Source organism: Trypanosoma cruzi, genomic scaffold (genome assembly GCF_000209065.1).
Source record: "Trypanosoma cruzi strain CL Brener 1047053516415 genomic scaffold, whole genome shotgun sequence".
In the NCBI taxonomy this organism is placed as follows: domain Eukaryota; phylum Euglenozoa; class Kinetoplastea; order Trypanosomatida; family Trypanosomatidae; genus Trypanosoma; species Trypanosoma cruzi.
This window is the reverse complement of record NW_001849443.1, coordinates 92,232-106,877: the sequence shown is the minus strand read 5'-3', so window position 1 is coordinate 106,877 and position 14,646 is coordinate 92,232. Positions and strand designations below refer to the sequence as shown.

The window sequence follows — 14,646 nt, the reverse complement described above, 5'->3', positions numbered from 1 at the left end:
TTTGGTTTGCTTGTTTGTTTTTAGGGTTCTCTGACTTCATGCGCATGAAGCTCCTTACCAGCATCGGTGGCGGAAGCAGCTGCATGAGGATCTCGCATCACCCGCCGCCGCTGAATAAGATATTCAAAGGTTGTCAGCCCGAGGCGATGCAACATGATGTGAAAGCCAAGCAGGTGCAGAAGTGGTGGTACTGCCAACAGCATGAGTACACAGAGTACAATAGGGCCAATGCGAAAGAAAAAAGAGTATGGTGACAGATACGACCACCACCTGGCTAAGAGGACAACACCGGAGATGAACGCAAGCAACATGCTGAGAGCCGAAGAGACGAGAAAGGCAATAAAGATCCGGTAGTTTTTCTCTCCAATGCACATATTCAGCCATTTGCAATGGTGATCAAATCCACTGATGCACTTGTTGCAAGCCTTACAATGCCTTGCATCCGAATGTGTGAGTCGCCGACAATAAGTACATGGCTCCCCCTCATTCGATATATCCCCGTTCTCTCGAAACGAAATAACAGCCCATAATATACATGTTGACAAAATAGCGGAGCCTGTCAGTGTCACAAGCACCACCATCTCCGGCAAACAGTTCGAAAATCCACCGCTACGATACAGTAGGACGTAGGTCGGTAATATAGAAGCCCCAAAAAGTATAGTACTAAGAGCCGTCAAAGTCAAAGCAATTATCTGCAAAAAGTGAAGTGGCCACTGAAACGCGTGCCGCCTCGGACGATTACACTGCCAACCATCAGGGTTGGAACGATCTACACAACAGGAAGCAAATGGGGGTTTAGAGTATCTAACCATAAAAGATGACAAATCACTCTCCGTCTGGGAAACTTGAAAAGAATTGACTGTTTCCTCCGTTGGAGAAAAACTACCACACGAGGATCCACGCGCTGCCCGCATTATAATCTCCGGAGATGAGGAAATAAACTGCTGCGGGGAGCCAATGTATTCCCCCGTTTCCATTGAAGGAATCAAATCTCGATCACATCCCGGACTCGAAATCTCCCGTGGACAATTCTGTTGTTTCTCCGCGGGCATCAATACACAGAATTCCTCGGCAAGGCATCCCTTTGGTTCGATTTGCGGGAAAAAGATATCATGCTCACGAGACATAGAACCTTTCGCTGCCAAGGACTCTCCTGCACCATTCATGGCTACCTCCAAACCCTCGGGCTCATCCCCTCCTTTTGATCCATGCCCGCATAACTCTACACGTCTGTGTGCTACTACACGGAAGGGCGACACCGCTGTATCCTCCGTGTAAACGTCACTGAAATGGACACAGTTTGGAATTTGTCCAGTACCGTCACCATCAAAAAAAACGCTCTCTGGCGGATCTTCCGACCGAGACACACACTCGACCGAATGCCGAGCAATGGACGACATACCAGCCACCTCCGACTCTCCTTTATCAACATCAGACGCCTTAATAGACATCACACTATGAATTCTTTCCCTCCTCTTTCTTCTTTTCTTTTTTGCTTCCGCCTTGTCTTGTAAAAATTGCCGCTCTATTCCATCTTCATTGATCTGCTTCTGCTCACCGGAAGAAAAGGCTTCTACTGCATCCGTTATTGACTCCGGCCTGACACCGCTTACCACGCTTGCTGCCGCTGATGGAACCAGTTCCCTCGACACCTCCATGGAGTATCCACCTTTCCTGCTGTGAGCGCCTTTTTGGTGCTTGTGTTGCATACTTATCCCTAATTCACCGTCTGCACCAGACACAACGCCATGGTCATCCGCCTTGACGTGGAAGTTGTCGTTTTGATGACATCGAGAGTATTCTCGCTGTTGCTCCTTCTTCTCCCCCACTTCCGCTATTTTCAATTCGACCCTGTTATCACTAGGCCACAAACTCGACTGTCGGCCGCTACCGCCACCACCACCACTAAGAGTGCTGCGAGCGACGTTATTGCCCGTGACACGCAGAATGGAACGTGAGTGAGCGAGCGACGCGGAGAAGGAATGCGACGAATGGTTGGCGATCTCCTCCACCGACAACTGCCGTAAAGATGCTCCCAGTGAAGTGAAAACCCGCCATTCCGTGCTGTTGGTTTGTGGCATCGGTGCGCCGCGCTTCCTCTAATCGGCGGAGTCACGCCCCACGGCTTCCTATCTTACTTAAATGTTTCAGAGCCGCTCAATTTTTTCCCCCACTTCCTTGGGATAGAAATATACATGAAACCACAAACACACAAAAAAAAAAATCAAGCAGGCTAACGTATCACACACAGACAAGAAGTACAAAATGCCATTTACTTTTACTCACCCACGCGCTTCGCCAGTGCCGCGGCAGCGGCGGCAGGAGCAGCTCTTGCCCAATGCACACCAAGCGCCCACCGATGTGCAAGAACAAAAGAAGAAGAAAAAGAATGAGCGGAAAGGGGTGCACAGGCTGAGAAAACACGCCAAAATAAATAGTAAAAGACGTGAAAAAAAAAAGGATAATGATGAATGATTGTGGTGGCGGTGAGTGTAGACGAATGCCTGGAACCCCTCCTTGTGTAGGACCTCAATGAATATAACAATAAGAAATTCCCCTTTCGGTGCGTTTCTTCATTTTTTTTTTCTCTTGTTTTTTTTTCTTTTTTCTTTTTTCTTTTTTCTTTCTGTCTTTTTCCACTGTTTTTGGTAAGCGGTCTCCTTCTTCCCCCCTCGGTCCCCGTACTTCCTTCCCTGCTGTCACCTCATACATGCCAGCCTCCCTCTTCATCTGTTTGTTCGCATCATCCAATGAATAACAAACATACCCCACCCGCTGGTAGAAGCACACACATACACATATACATACATACATGCAAAGAGGCAAAAAGCAGCACCCTCATGATGCCCCCGCCTGAAGCAAACAGCCAGCTGTCAAAAAAAGGCCAACACACACACAAACAAAAAAAGAAAAAAAGAAAAAAACGGGAATGCCGGTGTAAAGCTGAATTCACAGGGTAAAACACTCTTTTCCCGCCTTCTATATTGTGTGTCCAATTAAAACACAACACGCACACAAAAATAGTCTCATCCCTTCCATCCTGTACTGCTTCTGCCACTGTTGCCGGTGTTCTTTATACCAGTGAGCAGATATCCATATTCAAAACCCTTTTTTGTTCCCTTCATTTCCCCTCGTCCTTTATCCTTTTTTTTTTTACTAAAAATTCTCGTACCTCTCAACTTTTAGTTGTTTTCTCGTCCCTTTTAAATTCATTTAATTAGCGCCCTCCATTCACCTCCTTTCACTCTTTAATATGTATTTCCTTTTTTTTCTCCCTGCTTTACTTCTTCCGTGCCCTTCCTCTCCTGCTCATTTCTTCTTCTAGGGGTGTGTTATAATCTTTTCCCCAATTTCCCTTTTCATTTTTTTTTTCTCTTTATTGGGTTTCATTTTCTTCTTTTTCTTTTCTCCTTTTCATCTTGTTGTTAAATCCCATCTGCACCCCCCAATCACACCGCAAGACATCTACGCACAAAGACATACATATATATAGATAGATAGCGGTGTTTAACTGCATGCACACACACACACACAGAGAGAGAGAGAGAGAAGGTGCGGAGCGGACGCACTAAAGAGGGAGAGGGAGGAAGTAGAGGGGGGTGGGGCGGTAAAGAAGGAAGAAGCAAGAGGTGTCTATTGCACGTGTGTAAACCCAAAACCCTCTCAAAAGAGGCAGCGAAATTTACCTTCAGTCAATCGTCGCGTGCAAATGTCCTGCGCCGTAAATTCATCAGAAAGTGATGACAATGCCTTTAAAAAAAAAAAAAAAAACATCTCACTCTTGGTTTATGGAAAAAGGAATGAAGAAACGCCCTGTTTTCTTTCCTTCCTTTTTCCTTTTTTGTTTGTTTTTTTGTTTACCCCTCGTTTCCTTACACACTGCCATCCCTTCTCGCCCCCTTTGCCCCTTACTCTTCTTCGTTCTTTTTTTTTTTTTTTTTGGCTGGTTGATTTGTTGTTGTTGTTGGTTTTTATGCGTTTCAGCTGAATTTAACCATGGCGGCCACCCCAACATCAGAGTCTTACTGCAGCACAGGGTGTTCCGCACGCTTATGCCAACTTCTGCTTGAGGAATCCGTAGCCCAGGTCCTTGCCCTCCTGTTGGAGAATCTCAAAGTACTGGTTGATCATGGTCACAGCCAACAGAATACCCGTGCCGCTACCAATGGCACCAAGAAAGTCCGCAAAGATAGTGAGCGCCCCAACGCAGAGTCCGCCGAAGCTTGCCGCAACAGGGATGTACTTCTCCAGCAAACGTGCCATGTCCTCCTCGCTCTCACGAGCCTGCGCAAGCCAGCGGCCCTCTGCCACGAGTCTTTTTGCCACGTCACGCGGACCAGTGTGGCTGATCGTCACCCAAAGCTTCGAGAAGATAGCGCATGAGAAGAGAATGAAGACGACATAAAATATGCCGTGGATGGGGTCATTCAACAACTCATATAGAGTGGCAGGAGGCGTGAGGTAGTAGGAGAGACCACCGACAGGAAACATCTGTCCGCTCTGACTGTACGCACGCTCTTCCCAACGACCAAGAAGGTTGATCAGAAAGTTGTGTTGTCCAAAGCGACGCGAAAGAATTTGTGAGAAGAAGTTGATGTTTGATACAACACTGGCTTGCAGAATAATTGGCATATTGCTGGTGTAAAAGAGCTTGATCATATACGGCTGACGATCGGCAGCAGCATGACGTGATTTTGTCATGAGCGGCACACGAAATCCCTGGAAGAAAACAACCACCGCGAAAACCACAAGTGTGGCAAAAATGTTCGTAAGATTTGGCAACTGTGGACGGTAAAAGGCCTCCTTCAGTGCCCGCATCTTGTCGCTCCGTGAAACCAACAGGTGAAAAAAGGCAATGATGGCACCCTCAAACTCCGCCCCGCGGCCCGTGTTGATGGTTGAAGGGGAAAAGCTCTTCCAGATAATGGTGTCACAGATGTTCGTTGCTATGAAAAGCGACGTGCCAGCGCCAAGACCCCACCCCTTCTGCAGCAGTTCATCCAAAAGAATACAAATGAGTGTGGCCAGCATGAGTTGCAGAACAATGAAGCCTGACATGATTGTGCCAATCTCTCGCACATCGCCGTACATGCCGGAACTCACATACGCCATGGCCTCCACAGCAGTAATAAAGAGAGCCGCAATTTTTTGAATCCCTTCAAAAACGGCACGTTCCTTCTTATCGTTGACATCATAGCTGATTATCTTGACCCCAGAAAGCAACTCCATGATAAGTGAGGCCGTGACAATTGGCGAAATGCCAAGCTCCATAAGCGTCCCCTTGTTGCTAGCCAGCACCACACGCATCCAGTAAAAAGGGTCACTCGTTTGGCCGGGCCGGGCACCAAATACGGGCACTTGGCAGCAAATTAAAAAGATAAAAAGTGCAGCAGCTGTCCACATAATCCGTTCCTTAATTGGCGGGATACGTTGCGGACGAGAAACTTCGGGGAGGAGCGCCAAAATAGGCTGCGCCATCATCATATAGTTCTTCATCTCCACAATGATACTTAATCCTATTCTTATGATTATTCCTTCAATTTTTTATCGTGTATTTGGGTGTGTTCAGCTGGCGCCCGCCTTCAGGGAAGGCAACCGAATCCCTCGCGTTCCTCGTCGTCGTTGCGGCCACACATAAAAACAAAAAAAAAAGGAAAGAAATGATTGAAGCGTAGGACGCAGAGCACTCAAAAATAGAAACTCGCTTTCAGTAAGAAAGATGGAAAAAACAAAAAGCAGGCACATCTCGGCCCACACGAAGATCGAATGAAGACCTCAATCAGCAAAAAAAAAAAAAATCCTGCAGTAAATGCATGCCGCACCAAAAAGACCGATAAATAGAAAAAAAATAAATAATAATAAATAAATAACAACAAAAAAAAAAAAAGGAAATATGCCTCCCCGCACCGTATCCTACCACTCCCTCACAGGCCAACCAAAAAGACACACGCACACAAACAGGAAATTTTTTTTTCCTTGCATTACGCCGCGGTGGATTACTGCTTCAGTCCCCTCCAGCAGCGTCTGTTGGTTGTGTGTCGGGTGCGCGCTCGTAGATGGACGCGCTGCATGTACCCAGAGGGAAGAAAAAGAGGCAGACAAGCATCTATACACATGTATACATTTAAAACACACACACACACACACACACACCGGTACTTCCCTCTTCTCCCCCCCACTGGGACGAGTGGGTGGAGGCGGTGAAAAGGGAATGTGCCGCATCTCACGCACAATCACACGAACCAGCCGTAAAACAATAAATAAATAAAAAATGAATGAGAGAATGAAAAAAAAATAATAATAATAAAATACGAAAATCCTCATCACTCGCGTTGAAACAAAAAAAAAAAAAAAAATGTAAATGTTTAGGCAAAAATAAATACACTTTCTCTCTCTCTCTCTCCTCCTCATTGTGCGCGCGTGTACGTGCGTTGCAGTCGGGCATTCAAAAGGGGCCCCATGCATGAATGCCCCCACCTCCACCCCCACAAACAGTCACCACTCCGAATGTGTGTGGGCGGGGCGGGGCGGGGGAAGCAAACAAAACAAAAGTCTTAGAATCCACGGCCACAAAAACAAACGAAAAAAAAGACACAATTTTGTTCTGCAGAAAACAATAATAATAATAATAAATGGGGCAAAATAAATGTGATCCCGCATGCAAAAAACAATATATACGCCTGCAATCGACAGAAGCTCATAAAAATATAAATAAATAAAGAACGGCTGCGAAGAGGAGGAAAAAGGAAGACGAACCGCGAAATAATAAAAATAAAAGCAATAAAAATATATTTACTCAAAGAAACCCCCCCTCCTCCCGTTTGTGTTCCCTTTTATTCCCAACCCCCTCTTTCTTGCATGACGTTTACAAATCATTCTGTTTTTGCCGTCTCATTTCACATTCCTTGCGATTGCCCCTCCCATTCTTCTTCCTTCTCACCCCCTCTCTACACTGTGGAGGGTGTGCCATAACGGTCTAAAAGAAAAGAACGGCAACAGAGGAAAAAAGGAAAAAAAAAAAAAAAAGACCTCTACACACAAAAGAAAACAAAAACAGTAAATAACGGTTCATATCCATCCACATGTTTTTCTCTCCCCGCAGTACATTTCACTGCCGTCGTCACACTCTTGAAGCATCTGAGAAATAAATTAAATAAAAAATAAAATAAAATAAGTCTAAATAGATATGTAACTATGCACATTATAGCTGTGCCATTTCATGTTCATCGCACGGGCGGAAATGTGATCAAAGGGAAATTGCCTTCATTCGGCCCTTGTGAGAACGATATCGCCTTGTATCTTTGCGCGCAAACTGCACGTCAATTAAGGGCGCCAAATCCGGGTTCCGCCTTAACCACAGCAGACACCGTCGCGCATCTGCTGTCTTCTCAAACCGCACAAATCCGGCCCATTTGTAGTATGGCACAAAGGAATAAAACCCAGCAAAGCGCTCCGAGAAAAAGCTGCGTCTCAACAGCAACTTCACAATTGCACTTTCAGTATCGCTGTCTCCGCAGTAAGCAACTGACGATAATAATGATGGCAATATCGGTGCCCCATCAAATACCAATTCATCACACATTGGCTCTTCTTTATCGGAGAAATGCGGTAAATCCGCCGCCTTCAGTGTCTTCGCGTCCGCCGTATACTGGGTAAGCGGCTCCTCACGTAACTTTCGCTCCATACAAAGATGGTGCCGATGATGAAAACACGACCACTCCTCGGAAGAGTATTTCACTTGCCGCATATCTTTCTGTTGTTGCTTCTCCCATGACTCCTGACTTTGGAAGCATGAAGAAACTTCAGTGGCCTCACTCGCCTCACCAATGTTCCCTGGCTCGCTTAGAAAAGAAATGCCCAGACCCCTCAAAGACAATAAAAACTCCCGACGACGTCGCTCACCAGGGCTTAGGACCCTCACTAACAGTGTACTACTGGGAAGTTCCTTGTCATCCAGCACCGCGGATGCAATGGTGGAATCCAATACACCTCTTTGGGAGGCCTTATCATCCTGTGATAACTGGGGCTTAACGTGTAGAGGAGATGCCACAGCATCCCCTTGGCACCGAAAATGTCCATTTTCAAATGCCCGTGGATGGTTTCCAGCCGAGGCCGTGCGCTGTATATTCCTCCTGCTCTTCAGTGGGCACCCCGCTGCTGAGCCACTGCATTCATTGGTGTTTCCCGCCGCTATGAATTCCCCAGAGGGCTTACAATATATGATATTGGAGGGAATAACCGGCCCCTTAGCCCATTGGGGCATCGTCGTCACTGCAGTGAAGCCCACACAATGGCTCACAGGGGATGATTGAATGACAAAGCGCGGCAGTTGTAGTGTCGCCTGTGGTATAAACTCCATCGGCTTCTGAACAAAAAAGTGATAATAGTTAGGCGACGGTGGCTGAAGAGACATGACGGAAGAATCAGAGCCTGGGCGACACGTCGGGGAACTGACGGACCACTCCGCTATGAGAATGACGCTGTTCAGAAGAAGCTCCGTGGAGCGGGTGGGATCTCCGGCGCAGTGGTTGTACTCATCGTAGGGAACCGGATATCGAAATCTTGGCGGAATGGGAGTCCATTTTTGCAGCATACGAGGAAAACAGTTGAATGCAATGCCCGCTGTCACTTCCAGTCTATAAAACCATTGCAGGGCTCGGTAAGCAGAATCCGCCGTGTTGTACTCGGCAAACCCAACATCGCGGCCACCAGTCCGTTTCACCCGCAGTGAGACAAGCCCCACACTTGGTACAAAGGGCAGTAATTTATGACTGTTGTCCACAGTTGGCGGCACATTTTTAATAAAAATTGTGCGGGTTAGCGATAGCCCCGAATCCTTCGACAGTTCTGGGAGATGCAGTTTCGGAGGCTCAGAGTGAGAGGCAAATGATGATGACGAGAACGTTGCAGAGGATGTTGCTGCAGCGTCTGGCACACTCCCTCTTCCCCCACCCGACGGAGCCATTCCGGAACCATGCACCCTTGGCCACATTGGTGTCTGAAAAAATCCCGGGAAGATCTTCTTCGTCTTCTCCCCGGAGTTCCCCCGCTCCACACAAACACCACCTGAAGCCTTCTCCCTGCCGCGGCCAACTGCTCCCTTGCGTGGCAAACTCTTCCCGTTAACGTAGGAAAATTGGCTTCACCACGCTTCTGTCGTGAATACGGCCTGTGCCCACGGCCTATCCGTGTAATTGAATACAGTCCGGACACACACACACACACACAGCCAGATGCCAAGAAACAAAACCACTCCAAGTGAACCCAAGCTTGAGTAAAACTTCTACTGGAACCTCCTATTTATTCCCTTTCACACTCGCTTTGACGCCCTTCAAGTACATATGTGTTAATATAATAATAAATAATAGTAAAAGAAAGAAAAAAGAAAATTTAAAAAAAGCCACAGTTTATTCCGCTCACCTCTTTCCCCTTCCCTCACTCCATTTCCCTCATATTTTTTTATTATATAATTCTAAGTAAAGCGAGTGAAAAGGCAACCAACAATTCGTTGAGACAAATCGGGTCATAAATTAAATTTGTGCGTAATCTCAAAAAAGAAAAAAACACGCACACACGCGCACAGCCCCCTTTCTCTCTCATCACGCTACCTCTCTCTTCCTATTTCACCCCTCCCCTACAGAAGAACAACGCAACCCACACGAAGCCCCCATGATATCCACTGTTTTACGCTTCCTTTCCTTCGTTCTTTTTGTTTTTTTGTTTTGTTTTGTTTTTTCCTCCCCGGCCTTCATACATCCTTCCTCACGACACAGCCGCTAAAGAAAGTAGTCATTCAAGCGTAAATTAACAACCCACTACACACTGTTGGCCATAAATTTGTCGTTGTTTTTGTCACCTTTACAAGGAGGAAAGAACAGCTCTGGGATTCTTTGCGGCTGCAGCCTCCACCTTAGTGGCTTCACTTCCCATTCCAAGTGCTCGAAGTTCCTGCGCCACCGCCAGAGCCACGGACTTGAAGCTGTGACCTGCAGAAATCTTGTTACCGCTAACTGTATGATACGTGCGGCTGGCACCTCCCAGAACCCCGGCGTAGGCCAATTCAATCTTTTCCGTTGACGTTACGTCATTCAGGAGGACAACGCCAAGTGACTCAGGGAACATAATAAGGTGGTTGGTCGCGACCGATGTGCTTTGTATTTCAGTTGTCATCCCTGCAGCTTCAATTGTCTCTGTCGAGACTTTTCTGAAAAGCTCATTGACGTTGTTGTACTTTGTTGCCTGTTTCAGTACAAGAGTGACACGATTCACACCAATCGCCTTTGCATTTGCCACAGCCACCTCCGCACTCTTCTTAAAAGACTCCGTGGCAGCCTTCACCTCAGCATCCATATTGATACCTGCAGCAAAGAAGACATCAAGGGCATCACGCAGTTGTACCTTTTCAGGGGAAGCACGAGGGAGCACGGCCCGCACAAGCACGGTCTTGACGCCCGCGTACGCTGGGTCCGGCGAGGCAGGTGCGGCAGTTACTGACGTGTGCACACCAACGGGCGTCTCAGGCCCAACCACCACTGCATTTTTCTCCGCCATCGAGGTCATTGTTGTGCTAAGCTTCCCAGCGGTGGCCTTGTCGACGATAGCGGTGGCAGCCTGCAGTAGTGCCGCCGAGGCCCCTGCAGAAATGATAAAAAGCTGCTTCGACATGGACAAGGAAAAATAAACCACCGACAAAAAAAAATTCCTCTAAAAACCACTTCCACACGTCAAATATAACCGCTAGCAGCAAAGCGTAAAAAAAAAAGGGGGGGGGAAAGAAGAAAAGAAGACACACACAAAAAAAAAATGGGTTATAGATAGAACAAACACTCCTGCAATGCATCTCAATCGTCATCTTATTTTTGGCTCCGGGGTGTCTCAAAACGTCTCAGTTTGCCTAAGAAGGATCCGCCCGCACGATCCTGCTTTATTAATAGTATTAACTTTAGTGTTATTATTAATATTGAACTTCCGGAGAAAAATCCTCATTCCATTCCACCGCCCCGGATGCAAGTAAACATACACCAAATACGTAAAAAACAAAAAACGCGCGCATAAGAAGTTAATGATGAAAAAGATGACACAAGAGACAGACGATACACAGAAAAAGTACACGAGAAACACCAACAAACAAGTAAAAATACGGAATGGCAGTCGTCACATTTACTAGCCAATAATTGTGTAAACCCCTCTTTATTTTATGCCAGCCGATGTCGTCTTCGTGGTGCCAGGGTCAATTGCCCCGTATTGTCGGGGGAGCCAGGGGCCAGCAACGTTTCACTCACGGGGCCATTGTTGTTCGCGCAGGGCTGACGGCATTCGACCAGCTGCGTCTTGCAGGGACACAGCCGTAACGCCATGAGGGCTGGGGGGCACGTGTCACCGCAACGCGGGCCATCAAATTTATTTGAGAAAATGAGAGGAAAACAACAACAAAAGAAAAAGGTGTGCAACGGGCAACCTGGTGGCAGGGACGGGTTCGCTACATAAATTTTAAATACGGACAAAGACGGTTGAGAAGACAGTGTGGAGAAGAGCAGAGCTGCAAATCCCCACTCCGCTCCAAAGAAAAAATCCTCCATTCACTTGATTCCTTCTTGCACACAGAGAAATCTTTCTGTAACAGGGAGATGTTGGGCCACACAATTCAAAACCGCGCACGAAAAAAAAAAAAAAAGAAGAACTGAAGAAGTCCCAACCGCTACTCATCGTCACTTATCTTGTGCCTTAAAAAGCCATACGTGTCCCACAGCTCCATAAGAGCCAACACTGTGGGGCACATCAGCAGCGTGTGAGGAGGAAACGCAATTCCCGTGCAAAGCGACAATCTTTGTGTAAATTCCACTGCGCCTCTCGTTAAGAATCCTTTAGACTGCATTTCGTAGTATCGGACCACGGGCGAGTCCTGATAAATGTCCACGACAAATGGCAATTTTTCGTTGGGCTGGATAACGTGGCGAATAGTCCCAGTCGCAGCCGATGCGCTGTGACCACCAGCCGCACAAAATAAATCATCGTTGTGCGAGTTCATTGCCATGTCTTTACCAGAGTTCGATCGAACATCTGCCGAGAGCTCATGTTGATGATATCGTGTGGTGGAAACGCCGGAAAGCTTCCTCACCGTTGTGGAGCCCTTCAAATAGGAGACGCCTGAATAAGTCTTTAAAAACTCCTCCGAGCTTATCAACAGACCTAGATCAACAAAACTCGTGGTCAAGTCCAAAACACAAGCTCTGTAAGGTTTTCCTTCCCACTTCATGTTCTGCAGAACCGTGTTAATTCGTGCGCACCTTGCAAGAGTCTCTCGGATGATGCCATCCTCGGGACTTCTACGCGGAGACGGGAACACATTTGTGCTCACACAATCAGCAGGCTCAGACAATACTGTAATATTCCGCCGCGTCCAGGCAATGAGTTGACTCATGCACGGAGTAGCACCTGAGAAGTCAAGTAATACGTCACCACCACGCATGTGCTGAAGCGAATACGTTAAGTCCTGCGAAGAGCATGTCGTCGTCGACGCAATGCAATCAGCAAGAGTGCATTTAGAGGAGTTCTTCCACGGCTGCCCATCTACGGGAGAGTACAGAGTCAGTTGAAGTTCGGAGTCTTCCAACTCCACACCATTATCCTTCCACATCTGCAGCAGCTCTAGGTGTTGCCATTGGTTGTAGAAGGTACTATTCTCCGGTACTGTAGTCAAAAGATACTCCATGTGAACCCTCACCCCCGTGGATTCAGCGTAGCAAACAAGGACAGTACTCAATCGTTCCAAATCTAAAGGATGACCACATACAATGGCTGAATGAGAGCTGATAATGCGCGTCATCTCCAATTTTGACATGGGAATAACACAACATTTATTACGGCCACAACAGCCATCACAATTCCCTGACCCAAAACTTACTTTATTTACCTCGTCAAGAAGCAGCTGCAACGATATGGTTGAAATGTTGACAAGAAGCAGCGCAAAGCTGCGTTGTGGGCTATTTTCAAGATGCGTTTGAAGTCGCTTCTCCATTTTACTGTACACCAACCCAACAAAAAAGGTTGCACGATACATTCGAGAAGCATGATGGACCAGCTCTTCCTCTGTTGGTGACATGGCAACTGCCAGTGCCGCAAAAATACCCTTGCCGCTAGCAAACAGGCCACCTTGCTGGCGGATGGTTTCAAAGGTGTCATGGTAGCCATGCAGCTTCGCCGAGACGTAGAAGCAGGAAACTTCATACAACAAGTGTAGGGGCCACGAGATGAGCGGATCCATAAAAAACTGCTCATCGGGAGTCCTTTGCCCCTGTCGAAGGAAATCCAGGAAGTCAATTTCCTTCGGGTAAAGGTCCTGATTGGACTTTAGCACACTCTCAAGAAACACCTCTAATACTAGCTGATTTCGCCTAAACATGCGACTAAAGGACTCAAAGTAACCCCGCTCTATAGTGCCAAAAAGAGCAAAAACACCGCGTTTTCGGCGTCGTGCAATATCAAGCCTTTGTGAAATATTGGCGGAAAAAGGTGTGGCCACTCGTTGTGTCAACAAACTGTTCTCAGAAGAAAAAGACGACATCACAGAGGCAGCGTCGTTTAAAACGTCCCTCATACACGATACACTTCCCCTATTTGAGTCGTCAAAATTCGTCGTTGCGGCATTATTATCCGCCCCTTGCGTCGTACTCACCGTAGCAGGCTCACGCTGAAAATCTGATAACGTCGCTGCCCTTGTGAATTTTTTTGGCCGTGTTGGTACAATTCCCACTTCCGCCCCGGGCAGAACGCAGCGCCCGGCGGAAACAGGCGCAGTCCAAAGACATATCTCCTCGATATTAACGTTGGTAACGTGCTTCTGGTGTTCCACCTGAGCATCGTCGCCAAAAGCAAAAAGATCACTCCAGAGCATTCCCCTGTCTGTCAAATTCTGCATGTTGGACGTCAGCAACGAGCTGGAATTGCGTTTGGTAAGGTTGTTAACGAGGGCTGCATGTGATTCCGACACCCGCCTCACACTAAGTCCATGCGAGGTTCCACGAGATGCTGCTGCGTCATATTCGATGCTAGAAGTGATTGGAAGGCCAAAGGGACGCCACCCGGTGCGAGATAATGCGGAATAATTGGTCGCATCCACTCGCAAAGGCTCTCGGGGCAACTGACCCATCACCTCCAGGGGTGATCGATCGCCATGCATGACGTGGGCCCGGTAATCGTTACCCTCAGCACAGCCATCTGGCACGCCCGCAAAGCTTTGGCTTGGGTGGTTACGGGAACCATCCCTCCCGCTCGCGTGCATCCCTCGCTGCACTCCCACGGCGGCCGCCAAAAAAAAAAAAACGTGCAAAAATAAAAGTGAGTCAAAACAAAAACAAAAAATCTCGTAAAGAACACTGCTGTTCTCGTTTGTTCCTCGTTCTTGTGTATGTGTCTGTGTGTATGTGTCTAAGTATCTACTCTATTATTCTGTGCTTTGCTGCGCGCCTTAAAGGAGCCAAAAGAGAATTGAAAACGCAGCAAACTGACGGGCAGCAGTACAAAAAAAAAAAAAAAAAAAACGAGTACTGCACCGCGCTACAATGAAAAACGCGTAAAAGAGACAATTAAAGAAAATTAAAGCTTTGTGAAGTTTGCGCGTCTGCGTCCGTGTGTTTGCAGATAAAT

The 14,646-nt window shown here is 47.2% G+C and overlaps 5 protein-coding genes across 5 annotated transcripts, besides 18 other annotated features; all 5 read right to left on the bottom strand.

Moving 5' to 3' along the window:
* Nucleotides 1–14,001: part of a sequence feature (heterozygous, non-Esmeraldo-like haplotype) that runs on past the window's edge.
* On the bottom strand, nucleotides 21–2,081 carry Tc00.1047053506297.250 (hypothetical protein, conserved; the record flags this gene model as incomplete). Its single annotated transcript, XM_815116.1, has 1 exon — nucleotides 21–2,081. One exon carries the CDS (start codon nucleotides 2,079–2,081, stop codon nucleotides 21–23), a length of 2,061 nt encoding a protein of 686 aa, XP_820209.1.
* Nucleotides 2,577–2,636: a sequence feature (A-rich).
* Nucleotides 2,787–2,817: a microsatellite.
* Nucleotides 3,259–3,427: a sequence feature (GA-rich).
* Nucleotides 3,818–3,941: a sequence feature (GA-rich).
* Tc00.1047053506297.240 (pretranslocation protein, alpha subunit, putative) lies at nucleotides 4,051–5,496 on the bottom strand (the record flags this gene model as incomplete). The annotated part of the gene is made up of 1 exon (XM_815115.1): nucleotides 4,051–5,496. The coding sequence occupies one exon, from the start codon at nucleotides 5,494–5,496 to the stop codon at nucleotides 4,051–4,053; it is 1,446 nt and encodes a 481-aa protein (XP_820208.1).
* Nucleotides 5,824–5,892: a sequence feature (T-rich).
* Nucleotides 6,130–6,153: a microsatellite.
* Nucleotides 6,287–6,311: a sequence feature (AT_rich).
* Nucleotides 6,700–6,720: a sequence feature (AT_rich).
* Nucleotides 6,761–6,795: a sequence feature (AT_rich).
* Nucleotides 6,979–7,028: a sequence feature (T-rich).
* Nucleotides 7,143–7,174: a sequence feature (AT_rich).
* On the bottom strand, nucleotides 7,247–8,992 carry Tc00.1047053506297.230 (hypothetical protein, conserved; the record flags this gene model as incomplete). The annotated part of the gene is made up of 1 exon (XM_815114.1): nucleotides 7,247–8,992. One exon carries the CDS (start codon nucleotides 8,990–8,992, stop codon nucleotides 7,247–7,249), a length of 1,746 nt encoding a protein of 581 aa, XP_820207.1.
* Nucleotides 9,347–9,399: a sequence feature (AT_rich).
* Nucleotides 9,452–9,472: a sequence feature (AT_rich).
* Nucleotides 9,708–9,734: a microsatellite.
* Nucleotides 9,859–10,665, bottom strand: Tc00.1047053506297.220 (hypothetical protein, conserved; the record flags this gene model as incomplete). Its single annotated transcript, XM_815113.1, has 1 exon — nucleotides 9,859–10,665. One exon carries the CDS (start codon nucleotides 10,663–10,665, stop codon nucleotides 9,859–9,861), a length of 807 nt encoding a protein of 268 aa, XP_820206.1.
* Tc00.1047053506297.210 (hypothetical protein, conserved) lies at nucleotides 11,699–14,281 on the bottom strand (the record flags this gene model as incomplete). The annotated part of the gene is made up of 1 exon (XM_815112.1): nucleotides 11,699–14,281. The coding sequence occupies one exon, from the start codon at nucleotides 14,279–14,281 to the stop codon at nucleotides 11,699–11,701; it is 2,583 nt and encodes an 860-aa protein (XP_820205.1).
* Nucleotides 14,002–14,152: a sequence feature (areas merged during assembly that could not be assigned to a particular haplotype. This can correspond to areas where the two haplotypes were merged or to regions with more than two copies in the genome that were merged during assembly.).
* Nucleotides 14,153–14,646: part of a sequence feature (heterozygous, non-Esmeraldo-like haplotype) that runs on past the window's edge.
* Nucleotides 14,521–14,540: a microsatellite.